Below are 24,052 nucleotides of genomic sequence, written 5' to 3' on the forward strand. Positions count from 1 at the left end.
TGTGTTATAATTCAAAAATATATACATATATAGTCTTGATCTGCTGATTTAATTTTTTAATGCCCGATTGTATATTGTATATGCAACAAACTATCTAAGTTCGAAACTCTATATTTAGTTTGATCGTTTAATACGAAGCTTTCTCATGTAAATATTTAACACTAAACAGTACAAATTAACGGATATTTGGTTTTCATTCCAGTTTTAACTAATCAATAATCCTTCTTTTAAGTTTGTACTCTATAAACATGAGAACTAAAAACTGGAACAAGATTTAAGTACTTTAATTTGGCTTCAAAATTAGTTTTCTTTGAGAGTTCTGTGTCAACAAATATTGAAAGCTTCTAAATAAGTGCTTTAATTAATTTTAGTACTATACATTTGTGTTAAACGCAAAAAAAAGAAATTTATGAAGTGAGCAAACAAAACTTTTACATTGACACCCAATGTATGGGTTACATCCGATCTTCAGCTTAAGTGGTTTTTCTCCTTCCTCCTTTCCAGGTGATATCTGAGGTGTTCGAAGCTTTTTTCGTGCTAAAAGTCAACAGTACTCATAGGGTGCCATGTCAGACAATAAATCGAGCAATGATAGCAACGACCCTTTGAGTGAAGAACACATGCACTTGACTCTTGAATGGTAATACTACGCATCTCCGAGTTGCATGCGAGAGACATCGGGTCTCGGGTCGTGGGCCTCGGAAGGTCTCCTCCGTCTTGGTGACTCCGGCTAACAGCGATGATATCGCCCCGAAGAACCTTATCTGCCGATCTGCCAATCTACCAAACCATCGATCGCGCGATCGGATGGCCAGGTTCGGAGTAGTACCGAGCCAGTCAGTTACCAATTGTCTATGGACGGAGAGACATGAGCGGCGGCGACTATGAGAGTGGTGACTACTTTATGCGCAGTCGGTGCGTTTTGGACCTAATCGCGGTGTGATGTCAGTGATAACCAGGCCTTCCGATTCCGTATACTTCCAGGAAGTCTCGCGACAAGCCATCGCTATGGGACTCTTTCCAGGACCCGCCATCGAAGAACAAAAGCGGCTCCGACGTTGACTGGAAGAAGCTGCAGTTCTTCCTTAAGCTCTTCAAGCTTTGTGTCTACCTCCTGGTCTTTGCTGTGGTTCTGGCCACGAGTGTGCTCGCCCAGCTGCTTTATCTCTACATGGCCGGAAACACTGGAGGCGGCGAAGGGCCGCGGGTGCAGGTGTGCAGCAAGTTCCGTGAGTAAAGTCACTGTTTGGATTATCGATATCTCTTTGCTTATTTGGATTCCTTATTCGTTTAAAGTGCTCCTCCGCACCGGTGGCGAGGTGGTGGCTGCCCGCAACAAGCTGGACCAGATCGCCTGGGTGTGGGCCCTGATCTTTGCCTTTGCAGCTCCTGAGCTGCTGACCTTCCTGCGTTCGCTCCGCATCTGCCTTTTCAAGCGGGAGCAGCGACCCAGCGCACTGGAAGTGGGTCTGGTGAGTGTGTTTACTGGTCAGAACCTACTACTTTTTATTTTTGTGGGGGAATCACACACATACTTCGGAGGTGACTCAAATTAAATAAGCTATCATACAGGTTTCTGGCAACTTAAATTGGTTAAAAAACATTTCTTAAGACTCTCAATTTTCTTTACAAATTTCTCTAGAAATTTCATGGTTTTACTTGGCAAAACTTTGGATTCGGAAACTTTTAGTTTGAGCTCTTGGTAATGATAACAGAAATGTATGAAAAGTTGTTCATGTTCATGGCGAATATTTGCCTGGCAAACTGAGAGTTTTATTTGATTACTTTGTTTATTTTTTTAATTATCTAGTTTACTTTTGTAGCACCTTGTACATTTAGTTAGAACCAGAACAAGTTAGTTTCTTCATGTATTCAATTAAATAGGAAACCCATGTATATTATTTATTTAAGTAATTAAAAAAGTTGCCTCTTTTTGCATAACTTTTAAAATTGATATAAAAGAGCAACGCATAGAAGCTTGTTAGATCGTTCATAGAATCTTATTCCATATTGCATCATCCTTCCCATTGCTTGAGTCACCCTAACCAAAGCCCGGTAGAGATTGATTGATAAGTCCCCGCTAATCAGGTCACGCTCTTTGAACTGCTCCACGTCGTTGGCCTGGCCCTGCTCACCTTCACCGTGCTCCCGGCGCTGGATGTGACGCGTGGAGCGATGCTGGGATGCTGCGTCTGCTTTGTGCCTGCCCTGCTCAGTGAGTAACTGTCTCTCTCCCCAACACCTAGGGGGATACGGAGCACCTGTCCACCGCCCACCACCCAGAGCCAAACACCCAATACCCGACACCCCCTGCTGACTACGACGACGACAACGATGACGCCGACGACAACAACAGCAGCTACGAGATGTTATCGGTGGCCGGGTGTGCCGACTGACAACAATTAAATTGATTGCCCTCCGGCTGCTCAACGTTTCAGATTTGCTGACGGGCACGCGGCTGCACTGGAAGTCGGTGGACAGCCTGGTCCTGGCGCTCTCTATCCTGGCGCTGATAGCGCAGGGCAGCGCCTTCCTCCTCTGGCCCTCGATGAGCGACCGACTGGAGGTGCAACTGCTGACCCTTCCGCTGCTCCTCGTCTCGTTCCGCTGGTGGGAGAACTTTGCCAACACCCACGAGGCCCTGGGTGAGTGCTCAGCTTCACTGTCGGTCCACTATCGACTTAACTCGGGCACCAGGGAAAGCTTAATTAGTGTTGAGAGGATTCAAGGGGGTTGGTTTATAGAAATCGGATGACTTGGAAGGTTTTTCATTTAATACAACATGTTTAATTCGTTTAAAATGCTCTTTAAGGGCATCTTTTATCATTTATTGGTTTATTTAATTTGATTAAAATAATTATAAAGCAGTATTCAGTAGTTGGAAGTGCAGTTAAATTTAAATTATAGTAATCTTTATAAGTGTTCATATATATATATATTTGCTAAACCTTATCTTTATTCACCGACAGCCTATATCATTCGCACTATTCGCTGCACCCGCTCTCGTTACCACACTTATCTGTACCTGGCACCCTTAAAGGTCGTAGTTTTCGCGGGTATGAGCTTCCTGCTCCATGGCCAGGACTTTGTGGAGTATTTCAGCCGGTTCCTGGATGCCTGGCGGCCGCATCTCATCACACTTGTGGTGAGTGGACTCTATACCAATTACATCAAAGCACTGGGAGAAATTGAAAGGATTCGCATGCCACTTTTTATAATTTGTTATCTGCAGTTTTAGATATAGTTCTTAAATTATAATATTTATTTCTGAGGCCATTAAATTACCTAATTTCTTAATGGTTTCTTATCTTTATTTTCCTATCTAGATTTATTTTCTATTCTTACTGATTCAACTTTCCTGTGCACTTTCAGCAAACTGGCGGTGATTCCATTGCGTCCAATTCCACCCTGGGCAGCTCATCAATCAGAGCCCAGCCATCCAGGACGCAGTTCACGATGCAGTCCAGTCCAAATGCGGTGGTCTATGCCCTGGCCGTGCAGGTGGTGGCCGCGTATTTGTGCCACGTTTTCGGCAAGTTTGCCTGCAAAATCAAGATCCAGGTGTTCAGCTACGCCCTGCCCCTCAGCCTGGCCGGACCGACAGCGGTGTGCGTGGTTACTTACCTGGCCCAGGTGCGGGCTGCGGATCCGTGCTCGCTGCACGGCCTCCTGCCGGACTATCTCGGCCTGCAGGCTCTGGCCGGGAACGCGGAGGAGCTGGGCCAGCGCTGCCTCGACTTGGCCCTGTGGCTGTGGCCTCTGTGGTGGCTGGGGCAGGTGTGGACCTGCCTGCACATCTGGCAGCCGCACAACGACAAGAACGCCCAGACCGAGAAGCTATTTGTGTGCCCCTGGTACTGCGGTCTGCTGGTGGACCAGTGCTCGATGATGAACCGCCGGATTGTGGACTGGAGCGAGGAGTATCTGGCCATCAAGGTGAGTGGGGTAACTGGGAAGTGAGAAAACTGGCTCCCGGCTCCGGTCGCCTTAATTGTGTGCGGAAAATCAGATTGCGCCGGAGGAGCCAAGTTCATGTTAATGAATTATTGTAATCAGGCGCCTGCCTGGCATCAATCATCGCACCAAGTTCGCAGCTCGCTTCCACCCACATCCATCTATTCCGGGCGACTTTTCGACCTATGCCGGCGGAGGAGTGGGAGTGGGAGTGGGGGCAAGTGGAGAGTCCTTGCTGGCACTACTGATGTGCGCTTCAAATGTCAGGCAATGTAATTAAGTTAAATGACGGGGAAACTGCAAAGTTCAGGAAATGTTTGCGTTTCCCCCGCATTGCGGCGGATCGGGAATGGCCGGGATGAGAGGCTGTTCGCTCGTCGCTTTTCGGTGGGTGTAAACTTAATTAAAAGTGCTTCAGAGCTCCACTCGCATGTTTTCGGAGGGCCTACCCGGCATAAAGACATTAAAGTAATTAAAATCAGGGCATATGAGTTGATTTTAAGGGCATAAATTAGAGCCCCGGCGAATTATGTGCATTCGTAATGCCGTCGCGTCATTAGGTAGCGTGAACAAGTTAAGCTACCCGTAATGAGATAACCTCGAAAAGGGCTACATTTAGGTCAGAGTGTGGTCTCAAATATTTACCCCAAAGAAGGGAAAAAGCTTTTCATTATTCAGGAACTCATGCCTTGTTTTTCAATAGAATTTAAAAGCTCTTTAAGATATAGAAAGAAATGCATATTTAACCTATTTTAAAGACCCCACCTTCTTATAGATTTAACGATTGATAAACCGCAAAAATAGGTAGAGAAAAATGCAACAATTTTCCCCCACTTGATGCACCGCAAATACCGCATTTGATTTGTCGAAATCCGCACCGCAATCATTCGGAGCTTGAACTAAACCCAACTATTTCCAGAGCGACTTAACCGCGCCACGGGATCCGGTGGTGGCACTGGCTGCCGACATCAATGCCAGCCGGGACATCCTGGAGGAGGACAAGGTGCCGCAGCTGATTGTCTGCGCCACCATGTGGCACGAGACCGAGGACGAGATGATGGAGTTCCTCAAGTCAATTGTGCGCCTGGACGAGGATCAATGCGCCCGTCGTATGGCTAAGACGCACCTAAATGGCGGCAAGGCGGACGACGAGTACTATGAATTGGAAAGTATGTAAATGTGCCAAGATATTCCCAGGCAGATGCAGATGCAGATGCGGCTGCAGCAGCAGCAGCTGGAGATGCAGATACAGATACAGCTGCTGTCGTCCGCAGTCCTCCTGCATTTGCATTGCGCATTTAAAATGTGTCAAAGTGGAAATTTATGCGAGCTCGGGATGCTGTTCGCAGCTCTCTATTTATAACATTTGGCGACTTCATTTCCGCGCTTGCCAAAATGGCACCAAGCCAACCAACCGGCCAAGTCGGCACTTGCCGGCGACAACTTTACGATCCCACTAATACGGGTTCAGGTTCCTACACAGCGAATGAAAATGATCGCCAAGGCTGCCAAACAATTCCATATTCTTGATTTTATTTCTGGAAAACAAAGTAGAATATTGCTAGAATATTATTGTCCTTCCAAAAATATAAACTACATTTTGTGATTCAGTAATTTCATTCTTTATTATTAAAATCTTCGAAATACCTCCTAAACTATGATATAAATTGTGACACGATAGCATCTTACCTTACAGACTTTATTCATAACTTATTAATATTCATTCTCTTCGATTTCCATAAACCTTACGTATATTTAAATTAATTCCTATATCAGCTGATCTAAACTATTAGGATTTTTGTCAATTTTTGAAAATTTTAATGATGTAACCCCTTTGCTTTTTTGCAAAAATTTTATTTTTCTGTCAAAGATGCCTAGAAAGATTCGAATGTTGATCTTGATTAAGAATTTATATGATTTGTAGGGTCGGAAATGACTCCTTCACTTATTTCTATGCTTCTATTGAAAATATAATGCCTCGCAAAGGGTATACAAATAGCTTATAGATATAATAATTCCTTATTTCTGCTTTCCCAGCCAACATCTTCTTCGACGACGCCTTCGTGCTGGACCCACGACAGTGCCAGAACAAGAGGAATCCACCGGTCAACGAGTACGTAAAGACCCTCACCCGAACCATCGACAAAGCGGCCTTCGAGGTTTATGGCGTAAATATCAGGTTGAAGCCACCACTGAAGATCGAGACGCCGTACGGGGGACGCCTGGTGTGGACTCTGCCTGGACGCACCAAGATGGTGGCTCATCTGAAGAACAAGGACAAGATCCGGCACAAGAAGCGCTGGTCGCAGGTCATGTACATGTACTATCTGCTCGGATACCGGATCATGGAGACGGAGCAGCTGTCGCCGCGCCGGAAGGCGGTCATTGCTGAGAACACCTTTATCCTGGCCCTGGACGGAGACATTGACTTCCAGCCGCGGGCTGTCCAGCTGCTGATCGATCGGATGAAGGCCGTGGATGAGCTGGGCGCCGCCTGCGGAAGGATTCATCCGGTGGGCCGGGGTCCAATGGTTTGGTACCAGCGCTTCGAGTACGCCATCGGACATTGGCTGCAGAAGGCCACGGAGCACGTGATCGGCTGTGTGCTGTGCAGCCCCGGGTGCTTCAGCCTGTTCCGGGCCAGCGCTCTCATGGAGAACAGTGTGATGAAGCGCTATACCATGGTCAGCTCGGAAGCCATGAAGATGGTGCAGTACGATCAGGGCGAGGATCGTTGGCTCTGCACTCTGATCCTGAAGGCCGGCTCCCGGGTGGAGTACTGTGCCGCCTCCGATGCCTACACGCATGCGCCGGAGAGTTTCAATGAGTTCTATAATCAGCGTCGTCGCTGGGTGCCCTCCACCATTGCCAATATCTTCGATATCCTGGCCGACGCGGATACGGTGGTCAAGAAGAACAATTCCATATCGACCATGTATATTTGGTACCAGGGCATGCTCATGATCGGCACTGTGCTTGGTCCCGGCACTATCTTCCTTATGATGGTCGGCGCTCTGGTGGCTGTGTTTACTATCGACATTTGGACAGCCTTCTTGTGGAACTTCTTCCCCATTCTATTCTTCATCCTGGCGTGTGTCTACCTGAAGCAGAAGCTTCAGTTGCTCATTGCCTTCGTGGTGAGCTCGCTATACTGCCTGGTCATGATGGCCGTGCTCGTCGGTATCACCGTGCAGATACTGGAGGACGGACCGCTGGCTCCTGCCTCGCTTTTCTTCCTCCTTGTGGCGGTTCAGATCACAATAGCGGGTGAGTATTGGGTTATGACATGGTAGTTCCTTCTTGAAGCTAAATTTCCATTCTATTTCCTTGCAGGCTTCATGCACCCGCAGGAATTCTGGGCACTGCTGTGCGGCGTCATCTACTACATTACCATACCTTCGATGTACATGCTGCTCATGATCTTCTCGGTTTTTAATATGAACGATGTCTCCTGGGGTACTCGGGAAGCACCCGTGCTCAAGGACGACGACAAGGATGAGCCTGGGAATGAGGAGCACCATCTACCCGGTTGGCTGAACGATCCACTGTTGATCGACTCGGAGCTGGGAGAAATCCCGCTAGCGGAGCAGCGTTTCTGGAAGGACATGATCAAGCAGTACCTGAAGCCTCTGGAGCTGAGTCGTGAACAGAAGCAGGCAATGGCCGACGGACTGAAGGAGTTGCGCAACATGATAGCCTTTGCCTTTGTGATGGTGAACGCCATCTTTGTGCTGATTGTGTTCCTGCTGCAGTTGAAGAAGGAGTTTTTACATCTAAAGTGGCCCATCGATCCCACGGACTTTGTGTCCTTTGACAGGGACAACTTGACCGTGGGTATATACCGGCAGTACAAGGAACTGGACCCCATCGGCCTGTGCTTCGTGATCTTCTTCGGTCTGATCCTGATTATTCAGTTTATTGCAATGTTTTTCCACCGCTTTGCCACCATGTGTCAGCTACTGGCCACCACGCGGGTGGACTGGTTCCGCTCCGGGGGTCAGTTCACCGACGAGGACGCAGCCCATGAGCTGAAGGGCAGCGCGGTGAATATCGCCAGGAAGCTGCAACGCCCAAAGAGACTGTTCGACGAGGACGAGGAGGAGCACCACTATGATGAGCTGATGCTGGAGGCCTCGAGATCTGGCTCCGGAGAGCATCGCGAGAGCATGGTGCGTCGCCAGACGATCTTCAGGCTGCATGAGAACAGAAATAAGCAGCACAGCGACTACAGCAACTTGGTGTTCAACTTTGAGAGGCGATTCTTTGGCGATGACGACCTCAACCTCAAGAATCTGGCCCTAAATCGCAAGTCCGTGAAGCTATTCCAAAAGCGCCGTTCCGAGGCCAAGGTCAATGCTGCCACCACGCCCGGCGGTACGCCCACTCCCAAGGCTGGCAAGCGACCTCCGCTGGTTCCCAAGAAGGTCAGCTTCAATACCTTGAATAGGAACAGCATGCAGAGCTATGACAATGGTGGCTACGAGCACACAGAGTTCTAAAAGTGATTTAGAGCTTCCTCCAAGTATTACCCAGAGAATCTTCTAAACTTTAATATAATCCTTATTTGATGTTTAATGGATATATATATTATAATTTTACATATTTAACCCTTTTTAATGGGTAATTAACTCCCATGCTCAAAGTAAACGATGACACGTTATACCTTAATTACTTCTTTAAAATATCTAGAGCCCTTCGGATCTACCCATTATGTATCCACAATATCTTTATGCGTTTTTATAATCGAATCCCCCAGGGCCTTGTCTTGGTGGCATAAAAAATATAATTAATTGCATTTAACTCAAGTGGCAAAGGCAGCCAAGTTTACTTCCCTTCTAACTGAAGACATCTCATTAGCATAATTACCAGATGCAGTGTGGGTGGCGGTAAGTAGTGGGTGGTAGTGGGAGTTGGGTGCTAGATACTTCATTCATCAATGTCGGGGCAGCGCTTAGATTTAAGTGCTGCTGCTCGTGGTAGCGATGCGCTTTTTGCTCGCCCAGGTCTCCTGCTCCTGCTCCTGCTCCTGCTCTTCGTTACAAAATGCAAATCAAAGTGTGATTAGCTTGGATTTGATGAAGTTTCTGCAGCAATGCACAAGTTTCCTTTGCCACGCCCATTCCTGCCTCCTGCTTCCCCCCTTCGTGGGCGTGGCAAGGTGTCGGCGTAAGTGTTTTGTAAGTGAATTTTTCACCGACCGGGCAAAAAGCGAGCCGAGTGACAGGCAAGGACGGGGCAGGACTTACTTTGGCAGCGTGCATACATTAAGGGGGAGCCAGAGTAGAAGCTAGGACGAACTTCTGGCCGCAGGATGTGGATTGTCTTTGGTTTGCAAAGTGCCGAAGCGACGGATTAAAAGGGACGAATGTAAGAACACGACTAAGTAATGAATTCACCTGCTCAAAGAGAAGGCCAAGGAAAGTCGTATCGATTCAAGGGGACCCCAGTCGAGGCCAGCTCAGTCCTATCCAAGAGTTATGGCACTTACTTTGCCGTTACCAAATCCTGTCCAATCGGAATTCCGATATCAATTAATTGGCAAAACCCTTTTGATGCCCCAACCCGTAATGCAGTCAGCCAGAAGAAACAATAACAAAAACTAAGAGATATATATAAGTACATATATTTTCCAGCACAAAATGCAAACAATTTCAGACTTGAATGGGTTTTTGCCTTTGTGCAAGGAACAGTTCGAGTTCCAGTTCGAGGGAAAAACTATGGAAAACAAAGGCAGCAGGGGAAAGAATTTATAACGATTTTCAATTGCTAGCAAGAAACCCTGGGAACTACAGTTTGCTGGCCGGGTTACTTGACAACTATTTGTGCCACTGACGGCCCGCACGGCGTATGCGTATTTTGCGAACTTACCACTTGCAACCTGCTGGTCACTGGTGTGTTCGAATTCGAACAAAACAAAGCACCGCGGAAACCGGGAATTCGGAAAACTGGAAAAAGCCAGCAATAAACAAGAGCGCAATTCGATTGAAAAACTTGTGCCAGTTTTTTGGCACATAATTTTGCACTTATCTGACCCCGGACAGCCCCGCCCAGAGACCCACTAAAACCAAACCAAACCAGACCAGGCCAGGCCAGGACAGGACAGGCTGTGCCAGACCCCGCCTCTCCCGGGGCCTGTTGCCATTTGGTATTGTATTTTATGGCTTTTCTATGCATTGCAATGGCAATCGAGGACAATGCCCAGGATGAGGCCCGGACAGGATGAGCGGCAAGGTGGGGATTGTTGTGGCAACAGCGCCACAAAAGCTGCAACAGAACTTTCTAATGTCATTTAATTATGAAAATAATTCAATGTCCGGGATGCACTGAAGCATTTTTGAGCTAAAAGTTTCCACTCTACAGGTCATCCGGCAGTCGTTTCCGCGACTCCTGTTGCTACCGCTGCTGCTTTGTGAAAGTAATTAAATGAAAGGCTGCAGGATATTTGAGAGCACAATATGCACTGATTATGCGCACTTTGGGAGGGGCCTGAGGGGGCAGGGATTCCACCTCCATTGAAATAAACAAGTTGGCATTTTCAGCAGTTAATTAATATTTGCAACTGCATGTTGTTTATGAGTATTTTTTCAATGCTTCAACGACGGCTGAGTGCCAATGATATTTGATGGGTAATTCACTGTGCAAAATATTGAATTGTGCTTGGGTTCGAGTGTTCAGTGGAGGGCCATCAGTGTTTGATTGCATCATTAAGGGGCTGCACAGTGCTGATATGCATAAATATTGGTTTCAATTGAACCATATTTAAGGTAAACTTTATTATTCGTATGCATTCGTATATGAATATTTATTAATAAACTCGTTAATTTCTTTATTATTATTGAAGATACCCTGTAATTGGTCGCTACCCCTGGTCGAGTGATCCGGCGGCCTAGCAAACACCGAAATAGAGAGCCAGATAAGCACTTCTTCCCGTCGCTTGCCCCACTTGATAAGGCACCGCTCCCGCCTCCGAGCCTCCATAGCTCCCTACTCACGCCGGTCAAATGTTTGGCGCAATCTCAGTTGCACAGCGCCTACGAGCTGCCCGGATTGATAAGGCTTTCGGAGAGAGAGTCGAATTATAATCGCAATCGCAATGAGCACTTACAATTACACATGTTATCATGTCGACCAGCGACCATAGACCAGAGACCACCGACCAGTGGCAGTCCGCTGTTTCGCCTCAGTATAACTTGTCGGGCTTCGCGGTGCGGTTCCCTTCGAGTTCCGTGATTCGCAGTTCATCCGTAGTCACCTATTCCCTCCGTGTTAAAATCCGATCCGATCCTTAAGCGAGATGCTGCGCAACAGTCTCCATTTGGCGCAGAGCCTGCGCACCGGCTTCTCGAGCAATGCCTGGCGAGCGGTCAGCTCCCACGGTCCCCGGCAGCCAGTGAGTGTTCCGTCGGGGCTTATATAATCGGTTAATGAGTGATGTGTTGGAGGGTATTTTTAACGACCGTCTGGACCTAGCATAACGTCTAATACATCGCCATTAGTGGAAAAATTCTTGAATGCAAAGTCCGCTTTGGCGGAGCGCCAGTGCAAACGGACCTTTGCTTCGGTGAACAAACGTTATCAGTTCTTTGTGTTCAGGTCAGGAGAATCAATTGAGCAGTGATTGAACTGGTTTCAAACTGGTTCATAGTGGAGAGACTATAATGTAGGAGGTCCTAGATATCTAGATATATCGTATGTGAAGAGAAAATATATATTTTAATGGGATATAAGGCTTTGTGGATTCTTTTTTCAGTGCACAAAAGAGTCTTCTTATAGAGTACATCTTTGTCATTAGGCATATGTAAATACTTATTTACTTCTACAACTATATTTTAACATATTCACAAAGAAAAATATATATTCAAAGTGCTATTAAAAAATCGACAGTCTATTGACCGATAAGCGGCGATTAATGCTGATTTCAGCGAAGGGGAAAATTATAGCACTTATGAGGTGCCATGACGTCGAGGCGTGAAGAGCTATTGTCTGGGGGTTTCTGGGTCCCCTGACATCGTGACATGCTGATACCAAGGTCCAGAGACCGATGAGCCACCGTCGGGAGGGGTCCTTTAGTGTCTAGTGTTTTGTTTTGATTACGCAACCTTATCGAACAACAACTGCCGATGTAGCTTGAAACTTTTCCCCTAACCCTTGGGCCTAATCAGAGGCAATCGAAGCAGCCAAAACACTATCGTTTGGTATCGTTAGTACGGCCCCGCATAAAGATTTCCATTTATTTCCTTTATGGACGGAAAAGGGTTTCGGTTCTAGGCAACAGTCGGCCATAAACGGGGCCAAATGGGCCATCAAAAACGGGCTCCGGCTAATTGAATGGGCATCGATCGAAGGACTCAACTCTCGGCCGGGGCTGTAAATCATTTACAGTCTGGGTTTGATTTCCACTAACATGCAAACGTTCCACCCCTGCCCGGCCTGCGCCGACAAGCTGATAAAATGTTGTCACAGCATGACGGCTGCCTGCAGGACTTCTGGGTCAGGCAAGTGCAGGAACGTGTTCAAATAAATTCTAAAAGTGTAAATATTGTATTTCCCCGACAAAGCGATGGGGAGAAGGAGATGGAATTACAATAAACTTAAAACCCCTTTAAATATGCAGCAACATTTGTGGGGCCTCGGACAAGGACTCCGCTCTTCGTTCGCTGCCCCTCTCGCATTTGCATATGTCCGACATCGGGCCCAGCCTTTGACACTCAAAACGATTTGCCTAGGTCAGGGTCGTTGGGATGCCCTTCAACCCATTACCCCAGGCAGGCAGGCCTGCCCTGCCATGCCACCCCTTTTCCCAAGCGGCGCCATCGCCCATCGACTCACTTCATTTTGACACGTGTTGGCAGTTATGGCGCCTTCGGTCTCGGTCCCGACGCTCGACTCTCTTTTCGAGCTGTGCGTGTGCGAGGCACATCATAAAAAAATACAAAAAAAATGTACAACAAAACAAGTGCCAGTGACACAGTTGTCAGTCCCGACTAGAAGATACCTGGCAGTCTAGAAGGGAGTGTGTTTATTAGCTTCTAGCTTCTATACATATATATAACATCTAGCTCATACAGAAGTTCTAAAATAAAGGTTTATATCTATAAGGTACTCTAATAAAGCTCTGACTCCTTCCTTCAGTTTCAAGCTTCTGACTTAAATTATATGCAGCAAAAAAGGTATAAAAACCGACCATTTTTGTGAAAAATCCAAGTTTTACGGACATCATATTTACGCCAAAATTGCATTAATTTTAATTCGGAAAGCTTTTCTACGCTACTTTTTATTGCACTAACAAATCTGCAGTTTTTGACTAAAATTATAAAAACCCACAAAAAGGTATAAAAACGGACAATTTTTTCCGAAAATCATAGTTTTAAAAACTCATAACTAAGACAAAAAATCATTAGTTTTAATTCGGAAAGCTGTTCTATGCTAATTTTTAATAGGTTAATAAATCTGCATACTCAGTTTTCAAATTTAAAAAAATCAATTTATTGTCAAATTTTGACAATTTTAATGATGTAACCCCTTATGAAATTTTCAATTTTCGGAAAAATCTTAAAAATTTATTTTTTGACCGGACATGGCCAGAACGACTGGGCTGTTGATGCTGATCAAGAATATATATGGTTTATAGGGTCGGAAATGACTCCTTCATTAAGTTTCAAGCTTCTGACTTAAATTATATCCAGCAAAAAGGTATAAAAACACACCATTTTTGTGAAAAATCTAAGTTTTTCGGACATCATAATTAAGCCGAAATTGCATTAATTTTAATTCGGAAAGCTTTTCTGCGCTACTTTTTATTGCACTAACAAATCTGCATACTGCGTTTGTTGATGCTGTTGTCAGTTTTTGACTAAAATTATAAAAACCCGCAAAAAGGTATAAAAACGGACAATTTTTCCCGAAAATCATAGTTTTAAAAACTCATAACTAAGACAAAAAAACATTAGTTTTAATTCGGAAAGCTGTTCTATGCTAATTTTTAATAGGTTAACAGATCTGCATACTCAGTTTTCAAATTAAAAAAAAATCAATTTATTGTCAAATTTTGACAATTTTAATGATGTAACCCCTTATAAAATTTTCAGTTTTCGGAAAAATGTCAAAAATTTATTTTTTGACCGGACATGGCCAGAACGACTGGGCTGTTGATGCTGATCAAGAATATATATGGTTTATAGGGTCGGAAATGACTCCTTCATTAAGTTTCAAGCTTCGGACTTAAATTATATCCAGCAAAAAGGTATAAAAACCGACCATTTTTGTGAAAAATCAAAGATTTCCGAACATCATATTTACGCCAAAATTGCATTAATTTTAATTCGGAAAGCTTTTCTGCGCTAGTTTTTATTGCAATAACAAATCTGCATACTGCGTTTGTTGATGCTGTTGTCAGTTTTTGACTAAAATTATAAAAACCCGCAAAAAGGTATAAAAACGGACAATTTTTCCCGAAAATCATAGTTTTAAAAACTCATAACTAAGACAAAAAAACATTAGTTTTAATTCGGAAAGCTGTTCTATGCTAATTTTTAATAGGTTAACAGATCTGCATACTCAGTTTTCAAATTAAAAAAAATCAATTTATTGTCAAATTTTGACAATTTTAATGATGTAACCCCTTATAAAATTTTCAGTTTTCGGAAAAATGTCAAAAATTTATTTTTTGACCGGACATGGCCAGAACGACTGGGCTGTTGATGCTGATCAAGAATATATATGGTTTATAGGGTCGGAAATGACTCCTTCATTAAGTTTTAAGCTTCTGACTTAAATTATATCCAGCAAAAAGGTATAAAAACCGACCATTTTTGTGAAAAATCAAAGATTTCCGAACATCATATTTACGCCAAAATTGCATTAATTTTAATTCGGAAAGCTTTTCTGCGCTAGTTTTTATTGCACTAACAAATCTGCATACTGCGTTTGTTGATGCTGTTGTCAGTTTTTGACTAAAATTATAAAAACCCGCAAAAAGGTATAAAAACTGACAATTTTTCCCGAAAATCATAGTTTTTAAAACTCATAACTAAGACAAAAAATCATTAGTTTTAATTCGGAAAGCTGTTCTATGCTAATTTTTAATAGGTTAACAGATCTGCATACTCAGTTTTCAAATTAAAAAAAATCAATTTATTGTCAAATTTTGACAATTTTAATGATGTAACCCCTAATAAAATTTTCAGTTTTCGGAAAAATGTGAAAAATTTATTTTTTGACCGGACATGGCCAGAACGACTGGGCTGTTGATGCTGATCAAGAATATATATGGTTTATAGGGTCGGAAATGACTCCTTCATTAAGTTTCAAGCTTCGGACTTAAATTATATCCAGCAAAAAGGTATAAAAACCGACCATTTTTGTGAAAAATCAAAGATTTCCGAACATCATATTTACGCCAAAATTGCATTAATTTTAATTCGGAAAGCTTTTCTGCGCTAGTTTTTATTGCACTAACAAATCTGCATACTGCGTTTGTTGATGCTGTTGTCAGTTTTTGACTAAAATTATAAAAACCCGCAAAAAGGTATAAAAACGGACAATTTTTCCCGAAAATCATAGTTTTAAAAACTCATAACTAAGACAAAAAATCATTAGTTTTAATTCGGAAAGCTGTTCTATGCTAATTTTTAATAGGTTAACAGATCTGCATACTCAGTTTTCAAATTAAAAAAAATCAATTTATTGTCAAATTTTGACAATTTTAATGATGTAACCCCTTATAAAATTTTCAGTTTTCGGAAAAATGTCAAAAATTTATTTTTTGACCGGACATGGCCAGAACGACTGGGCTGTTGATGCTGATCAAGAATATATATGGTTTATAGGGTCGGAAATGACTCCTTCATTAAGTTTCAAGCTTCTGACTTAAATTATATCCAGCAAAAAGGTATAAAAACCGACCATTTTTGTGAAAAATCAAAGATTTCCGAACATCATATTTACGCCAAAATTGCATTAATTTTAATTCGGAAAGCTTTTCTGCGCTAGTTTTTATTGCACTAACAAATCTGCATACTGCGTTTGTTGATGCTGTTGTCAGTTTTTGACTAAAATTATAAAAACCCGCAAAAAGGTATAAAAACGGACAATTTTTCCCGAAAATCATAGTTTTAAAAACTCATAACTAAGACAAAAAATCATTAGTTTTAATTCGGAAAGCTGTTCTATGCTAATTTTTAATAGGTTAACAGATCTGCATACTCAGTTTTCAAATTAAAAAAAATCAATTTATTGTCAAATTTTGACAATTTTAATGATGTAACCCCTTATAAAATTTTCAGTTTTCGGAAAAATGTCAAAAATTTATTTTTTGACCGGACATGGCCAGAACGACTGGGCTGTTGATGCTGATCAAGAATATATATGGTTTATAGGGTCGGAAATGACTCCTTCATTAAGTTTCAAGCTTCTGACTTAAATTATATCCAGCAAAAAGGTATAAAAACCGACCATTTTTGTGAAAAATCAAAGATTTCCGAACATCATATTTACGCCAAAATTGCATTAGTTTTAATTCGGAAAGCTTTTCTACGCTACTTTTTATTGCACTAACAAATCTGCAGTTTTTGACTAAAATTATAAAAACCCACAAAAAGGTATAAAAACGGACAATTTTTTCCGAAAATCATAGTTTTAAAAACTCATAACTAAGACAAAAAATCATTAGTTTTAATTCGGAAAGCTGTTCTATGCTAATTTTTAATAGGTTAACAGATCTGCATACTCAGTTTTCAAATTTAAAAAAATCAATTTATTGTCAAATTTTGACAATTTTAATGATGTAACCCCTTATGAAATTTTCAATTTTCGGAAAAATCTTAAAAATTTATTTTTTGACCAGACATGGCCAGAACGACTGGGCTGTTGATGCTGATCAAGAATATATATGGTTTATAGGGTCGGAAATGACTCCTTCATTAAGTTTCAAGCTTCTGACTTAAATTATATCCAGCAAAAAGGTATAAAAACACACCATTTTTGTGAAAAATCTAAGTTTTTCGGACATCATAATTAAGCCGAAATTGCATTAATTTTAATTCGGAAAGCTTTTCTGCGCTACTTTTTATTGCACTAACAAATCTGCATACTGCGTTTGTTGATGCTGTTGTCAGTTTTTGACTAAAATTATAAAAACCCGCAAAAAGGTATAAAAACGGACAATTTTTTCCGAAAATCATAGTTTTAAAAACTCATAACTAGGACAAAAAATCATTAGTTTTAATTCGGAAAGCTGTTCTATGCTAATTCTTAATAGGTTAACAAATCTGCATACTCAGTTTTCAAATTTAAAAAATTCAATTTATTGTCAAATTTTGACAATTTTAATGATGTAACCCCTTATAAAATTTTCAGTTTTCGGAAAAATGTCAAAAATTTATTTTTTGACCGGACATGGCCAGAACGACTGGGCTGTTGATGCTGATCAAGAATATATATGGTTTATAGGGTCGGAAATGACTCCTTCATTAAGTTTCAAGCTTCTGACTTAAATTATATCCAGCAAAAAGGTATAAAAACCGACCATTTTTGTGAAAAATCAAAGATTTCCGAACATCATATTTACGCCAAAATTGCATTAATTTTAATTCGGAAAGCTTTTCTGCGCTAGTTTTTATTGCACTAACAAATCTGCATACTGCGTTTGTTGATGCTGTTGTCAGTTTTTGACTAAAATTATAAAAACCCGCAAAAAGGTATAAAAACTGACAATTTTTCCCGAAAATCATAGTTTTTAAAACTCATAACTAAGACAAAAAATCATTAGTTTTAATTCGGAAAGCTGTTCTATGCTAATTTTTAATAGGTTAACAGATCTGCATACTCAGTTTTCAAATTAAAAAAAATCAATTTATTGTCAAATTTTGACAATTTTAATGATGTAACCCCTTATAAAATTTTCAGTTTTCGGAAAAATGTGAAAAATTTATTTTTTGACCGGACATGGCCAGAACGACTGGGCTGTTGATGCTGATCAAGAATATATATGGTTTATAGGGTCGGAAATGACTCCTTCATTAAGTTTCAAGCTTCTGACTTAAATTATATCCAGCAAAAAGGTATAAAAACCGACCATTTTTGTGAAAAATCAAAGATTTCCGAACATCATATTTACGCCAAAATTGCATTAATTTTAATTCGGAAAGCTTTTCTGCGCTAGTTTTTATTGCACTAACAAATCTGCATACTGCGTTTGTTGATGCTGTTGTCAGTTTTTGACTAAAATTATAAAAACCCGCAAAAAGGTATAAAAACGGACAATTTTTCCCGAAAATCATAGTTTTAAAAACTCATAACTAAGACAAAAAATCATTAGTTTTAATTCGGAAAGCTGTTCTATGCTAATTTTTAATAGGTTAACAGATCTGCATACTCAGTTTTCAAATTAAAAAAAATCAATTTATTGTCAAATTTTGACAATTTTAATGATGTAACCCCTTATAAAATTTTCAGTTTTCGGAAAAATGTCAAAAATTTATTTTTTGACCGGACATGGCCAGAACGACTGGGCTGTTGATGCTGATCAAGAATATATATGGTTTATAGGGTCGGAAATGACTCCTTCATTAAGTTTCAAGCTTCTGACTTAAATTATATCCAGCAAAAAGGTATAAAAACCGACCATTTTTGTGAAAAATCAAAGATTTCCGAACATCATATTTACGCCAAAATTGCATTAATTTTAATTCGGAAAGCTTTTCTGCGCTAGTTTTTATTGCACTAACAAATCTGCATACTGCGTTTGTTGATGCTGTTGTCAGTTTTTGACTAAAATTATAAAAACCCGCAAAAAGGTATAAAAACGGACAATTTTTCCCGAAAATCATAGTTTTAAAAACTCATAACTAAGTCAAAAAAACATTAGTTTTAATTCGGAAAGCTGTTCTATGCTAATTTTTAATAGGTTAACAGATCTGCATACTCAGTTTTCAAATTAAAAAAAATCAATTTATTGTCAAATTTTGACAATTTTAATGATGTAACCCCTTATAAAATTTTCAGTTTTCGGAAAAATGTCAAAAATTTATTTTTTGACCGGACATGGCCAGAACGACTGGGCTGTTGATGCTGATCAAGAATATATATGGTTTATAGGGTCGGAAATGACTCCTTCATTAAGTTTCAAGCTTCTGACTTAAATTATATCCAGCAAAAAGGTATAAAAACCGACCATTTTTGTGAAAAATCAAAGATTTCCGAACATCATATTTACGCCAAAATTGCATTAGTTTTAATTCGGAAAGCTTTTCTACGCTACTTTTTATTGCACTAACAAATCTGCAGTTTTTGACTAAAATTATAAAAACCCACAAAAAGGTATAAAAACGGACAATTTTTTCCGAAAATCATAGTTTTAAAAACTCATAACTAAGACAAAAAATCATTAGTTTTAATTCGGAAAGCTGTTCTATGCTAATTTTTAATAGGTTAACAGATCTGCATACTCAGTTTTCAAATTTAAAAAAATCAATTTATTGTCAAATTTTGACAATTTTAATGATGTAACCCCTTATGAAATTTTCAATTTTCGGAAAAATCTTAAAAATTTATTTTTTGACCAGACATGGCCAGAACGACTGGGCTGTTGATGCTGATCAAGAATATATATGGTTTATAGGGTCGGAAATGACTCCTTCATTAAGTTTCAAGCTTCTGACTTAAATTATATCCAGCAAAAAGGTATAAAAACACACCATTTTTGTGAAAAATCTAAGTTTTTCGGACATCATAATTAAGCCGAAATTGCATTAATTTTAATTCGGAAAGCTTTTCTGCGCTACTTTTTATTGCACTAACAAATCTGCATACTGCGTTTGTTGATGCTGTTGTCAGTTTTTGACTAAAATTATAAAAACCCGCAAAAAGGTATAAAAACGGACAATTTTTTCCGAAAATCATAGTTTTAAAAACTCATAACTAAGACAAAAAATCATTAGTTTTAATTCGGAAAGCTGTTCTATGCTAATTCTTAATAGGTTAACAAATCTGCATACTCAGTTTTCAAATTTAAAAAATTCAATTTATTGTCAAATTTTGACAATTTTAATGATGTAACCCCTTATAAAATTTTCAATTTTCGGAAAAATGTGAAAATTTTATTTTTTGACCGGACATGGCCAGAACGACTGGGCTGTTGATGCTGATCAAGAATATATATGGTTTATAGGTTCGGAAATGACTCCTTCATTAAGTTTCAAGCTTCTGACTTAAATTATATCCAGCTAAAAGGTATAAAAACAGACCATTTTTGTGAAAAATCAAAGATTTCCGAACATCATAATTAAGCCGAAATTGCATTAATTTTAATTCGGAAAGCTTTTCTGCGCTAGTTTTTATTGCACTAACAAATCTGCATACTGCGTTTTTTGATGCTGTTTTCAGTTTTTGACTAAAATTATAAAAACCCGCAAAAAGGTATAAAAACGGACAATTTTTCCCGAAAATCATAGTTTTAAAAACTCATAACTAAGACAAAAAAACATTAGTTTTAATTCGGAAAGCTGTTCTATGCTAATTTTTAATAGGTTAACAGATCTGCATACTCAGTTTTCAAATTAAAAAAAATCAATTTATTGTCAAATTTTGACAATTTTAATGATGTAACCCCTTATAAAATTTTCAGTTTTCGGAAAAATGTCAAAAATTTATTTTTTGACCGGACATGGCCAGAACGACTGGGCTGTTGATGCTGATCAAGAATATATATGGTTTATAGGGTCGGAAATGACTCCTTCATTAAGTTTCAAGCTTCTGACTTAAATTATATCCAGCAAAAAGGTATAAAAACCGACCATTTTTGTGAAAAATCAAAGATTTCCGAACATCATATTTACGCCAAAATTGCATTAATTTTAATTCGGAAAGCTTTTCTGCGCTAGTTTTTATTGCACTAACAAATCTGCATACTGCGTTTGTTGATGCTGTTGTCAGTTTTTGACTAAAATTATAAAAACCCGCAAAAAGGTATAAAAACTGACAATTTTTCCCGAAAATCATAGTTTTAAAAACTCATAACTAAGACAAAAAATCATTAGTTTTAATTCGGAAAGCTGTTCTATGCTAATTTTTAATAGGTTAACAGATCTGCATACTCAGTTTTCAAATTAAAAAAAAATCAATTTATTGTCAAATTTTGACAATTTTAATGATGTAACCCCTTATAAAATTTTCAGTTTTCGGAAAAATGTCAAAAATTTATTTTTTGACCGGACATGGCCAGAACGACTGGGCTGTTGATGCTGATCAAGAATATATATGGTTTATAGGGTCGGAAATGACTCCTTCATTAAGTTTCAAGCTTCGGACTTAAATTATATCCAGCAAAAAGGTATAAAAACCGACCATTTTTGTGAAAAATCAAAGATTTCCGAACATCATATTTACGCCAAAATTGCATTAATTTTAATTCGGAAAGCTTTTCTACGCTACTTTTTATTGCACTAACAAATCTGCAGTTTTTGACTAAAATTATAAAAACCCACAAAAAGGTATAAAAACGGACAATTTTTTCCGAAAATCATAGTTTTAAAAACTCAGAACTAAGACAAAAAATCATTAGTTTTAATTCGGAAAGCTGTTCTATGCTAATTTTTAATAGGTTAATAAATCTGCATACTCAGTTTTCAAATTTAAAAAAATCAATTTATTGTCAAATTTTGACAATTTTAATGATGTAACCCCTTATGAAATTTTCAAATTTCGGAAAAATCTTAAAAATTTATTTTTTGACCAGACATGGCCAGAACGACTGGGCTGTTGATGCTGATCAAGAATATATATGGTTTATAGGGTCGGAAATGACTCCTTCATTAAGTTTCAAGCTTCTGACTTAAATTATATCCAGCAAAAAGGTATAAAAACACACCATTTTTGTGAAAAATCTAAGTTTTTCGGACATCATAATTAAGCCGAAATTGCATTAATTTTAATTCGGAAAGCTTTTCTGCGCTACTTTTTATTGCACTAACAAATCTGCATACTGCGTTTGTTGATGCTGTTGTCAGTTTTTGACTAAAATTATAAAAACCCGCAAAAAGGTATAAAAACGGACAATTTTTTCCGAAAATCATAGTTTTAAAAACTCATAACTAAAACAAAAAATCATTAGTTTTAATTCGGAAAGCTGTTCTATGCTAATTTTTAATAGGTTAACAAATCTGCATACTCAGTTTTCAAATTTAAAAAAATCAATTTATTGTCAAATTTTGACAATTTTAATGATGTAACCCCTTATGAAATTTTCAATTTTCGGAAAAATCTTAAAAATTTATTTTTTGACCGGACATGGCCAGAACGACTGGGCTGTTGATGCTGATCAAGAATATATATGGTTTATAGGGTCGGAAATGACTCCTTCATTAAGTTTCAAGCTTCTGACTAAAATTATATCCAGCAAAAAGGTATAAAAACACACCCTTTTTGTGAAAAATCTAAGTTTTTCGGACATCATAATTAAGCCGAAATTGCATTAATTTTAATTCGGAAAGCTTTTCTGCGCTACTTTTTATTGCACTAACAAATCTGCATACTGCGTTTGTTGATGCTGTTGTCAGTTTTTGACTAAAATTATAAAAACCCGCAAAAAGGTATAAAAACGGACAATTTTTCCCGAAAATCATAGTTTTAAAAACTCATAACTAAGACAAAAAAACATTAGTTTTAATTCGGAAAGCTGTTCCATGCTAATTTTTAATAGGTTAACAGATCTGCATACTCAGTTTTCAAATTAAAAAAAATCAATTTATTGTCAAATTTTGACAATTTTAATGATGTAACCCCTTATAAAATTTTCAGTTTTCGGAAAAATGTCAAAAATTTATTTTTTGACCGGACATGGCCAGAACGACTGGGCTGTTGATGCTGATCAAGAATATATATGGTTTATAGGGTCGGAAATGACTCCTTCATTAAGTTTCAAGCTTCGGACTTAAATTATATCCAGCAAAAAGGTATAAAAACCGACCATTTTTGTGAAAAATCAAAGATTTCCGAACATCATATTTACGCCAAAATTGCATTAATTTTAATTCGGAAAGCTTTTCTGCGCTACTTTTTATTGCACTAACAAATCTGCATACTGCGTTTGTTGATGCTGTTGTCAGTTTTTGACTAAAATTATAAAAACCCGCAAAAAGGTATAAAAACGGACAATTTTTCCCGAAAATCATAGTTTTAAAAACTCATAACTAAGACAAAAAAACATTAGTTTTAATTCGGAAAGCTGTTCTATGCTAATTTTTAATAGGTTAACAGATCTGCATACTCAGTTTTCAAATTAAAAAAAATCAATTTATTGTCAAATTTTGACAATTTTAATGATGTAACCCCTTATAAAATTTTCAATTTTCGGAAAAATGTGAAAATTTTATTTTTTGACCGGACATGGCCAGAACGACTGGGCTGTTGATGCTGATCAAGAATATATATGGTTTATAGGTTCGGAAATGACTCCTTCATTAAGTTTCAAGCTTCTGACTTAAATTATATCCAGCTAAAAGGTATAAAAACAGACCATTTTTGTGAAAAATCAAAGATTTCCGAACATCATAATTAAGCCGAAATTGCATTAATTTTAATTCGGAAAGCTTTTCTGCGCTAGTTTTTATTGCACTAACAAATCTGCATACTGCGTTTGTTGATGCTGTTTTCAGTTTTTGACTAAAATTATAAAAACCCGCAAAAAGGTATAAAAACGGACAATTTTTCCCGAAAATCATAGTTTTAAAAACTCATAACTAAGACAAAAAAACATTAGTTTTAATTCGGAAAGCTGTTCTATGCTAATTTTTAATAGGTTAACAGATCTGCATACTCAGTTTTCAAATTAAAAAAAATCAATTTATTGTCAAATTTTGACAATTTTAATGATGTAACCCCTTATAAAATTTTCAGTTTTCGGAAAAATGTCAAAAATTTATTTTTTGACCGGACATGGCCAGAACGACTGGGCTGTTGATGCTGATCAAGAATATATATGGTTTATAGGGTCGGAAATGACTCCTTCATTAAGTTTTAAGCTTCTGACTTAAATTATATCCAGCAAAAAGGTATAAAAACCGACCATTTTTGTGAAAAATCAAAGATTTCCGAACATCAT

General features: G+C 39.1%; 2 protein-coding genes and 1 long non-coding RNA gene across 3 annotated transcripts in view; 2 read left to right on the forward strand and 1 right to left on the reverse strand.

Moving 5' to 3' along the window:
- The first annotated feature begins 170 nt into the window (after window positions 1–170).
- Chs2 (Chitin synthase 2) lies at window positions 171–8,759 on the forward strand. The gene is made up of 10 exons (XM_020961952.2): window positions 171–915; window positions 985–1,229; window positions 1,297–1,472; window positions 2,089–2,215; window positions 2,439–2,645; window positions 2,970–3,145; window positions 3,373–3,936; window positions 4,874–5,123; window positions 5,992–7,221; window positions 7,288–8,759. Exons 1-10 carry the CDS (start codon window positions 869–871, stop codon window positions 8,451–8,453), a joined length of 4,188 nt encoding a protein of 1,395 aa, XP_020817611.2. The 5' UTR covers window positions 171–868; the 3' UTR covers window positions 8,454–8,759.
- Window positions 8,760–9,394: 635 nt separating this feature from the next.
- P5CS (Delta[1]-pyrroline-5-carboxylate synthase) overlaps window positions 9,395–24,052 on the forward strand; it is a 33,255-nt gene continuing 18,597 nt past the window's right edge. Inside the window, exon 1 of the mRNA XM_086834412.1 lies at window positions 9,395–11,344. Within this exon, the coding sequence (XP_086690538.1) occupies window positions 11,249–11,344 (96 nt within the window). The 5' untranslated portion in view covers window positions 9,395–11,248. The remainder of the gene's footprint in view (window positions 11,345–24,052) is intronic.
- LOC147643498 (uncharacterized) lies at window positions 10,693–19,601 on the reverse strand. The gene is made up of 2 exons (XR_015272010.1): window positions 12,784–19,601; window positions 10,693–11,632 (listed from the first exon to the last, which is right to left on the reverse strand). It is a non-coding gene; the product is annotated as an uncharacterized LOC147643498 (long non-coding RNA).

This window comes from Drosophila serrata, unplaced genomic scaffold (assembly GCF_035046125.1).
Source record: "Drosophila serrata isolate PLE 108 unplaced genomic scaffold, ASM3504612v1 contig_272, whole genome shotgun sequence".
In the NCBI taxonomy this organism is placed as follows: domain Eukaryota; kingdom Metazoa; phylum Arthropoda; class Insecta; order Diptera; family Drosophilidae; genus Drosophila; species Drosophila serrata.

Excerpts from the sequence above, each read along its gene's own strand:
- Chs2 (XM_020961952.2), top strand. The coding sequence starts at position 869 with ATGAGCGGCGGCGACTATGAGAGTGGTGACTACTTTATGCGCAGTCG. Across the intron at positions 1,230-1,296 it reads GCAGGTGTGCAGCAAGTTCC|TGCTCCTCCGCACCGGTGGC; the intron begins GTGAGTAAAGTC and ends ATTCGTTTAAAG. Across the intron at positions 7,222-7,287 it reads GGTTCAGATCACAATAGCGG|GCTTCATGCACCCGCAGGAA; the intron begins GTGAGTATTGGG and ends ATTTCCTTGCAG.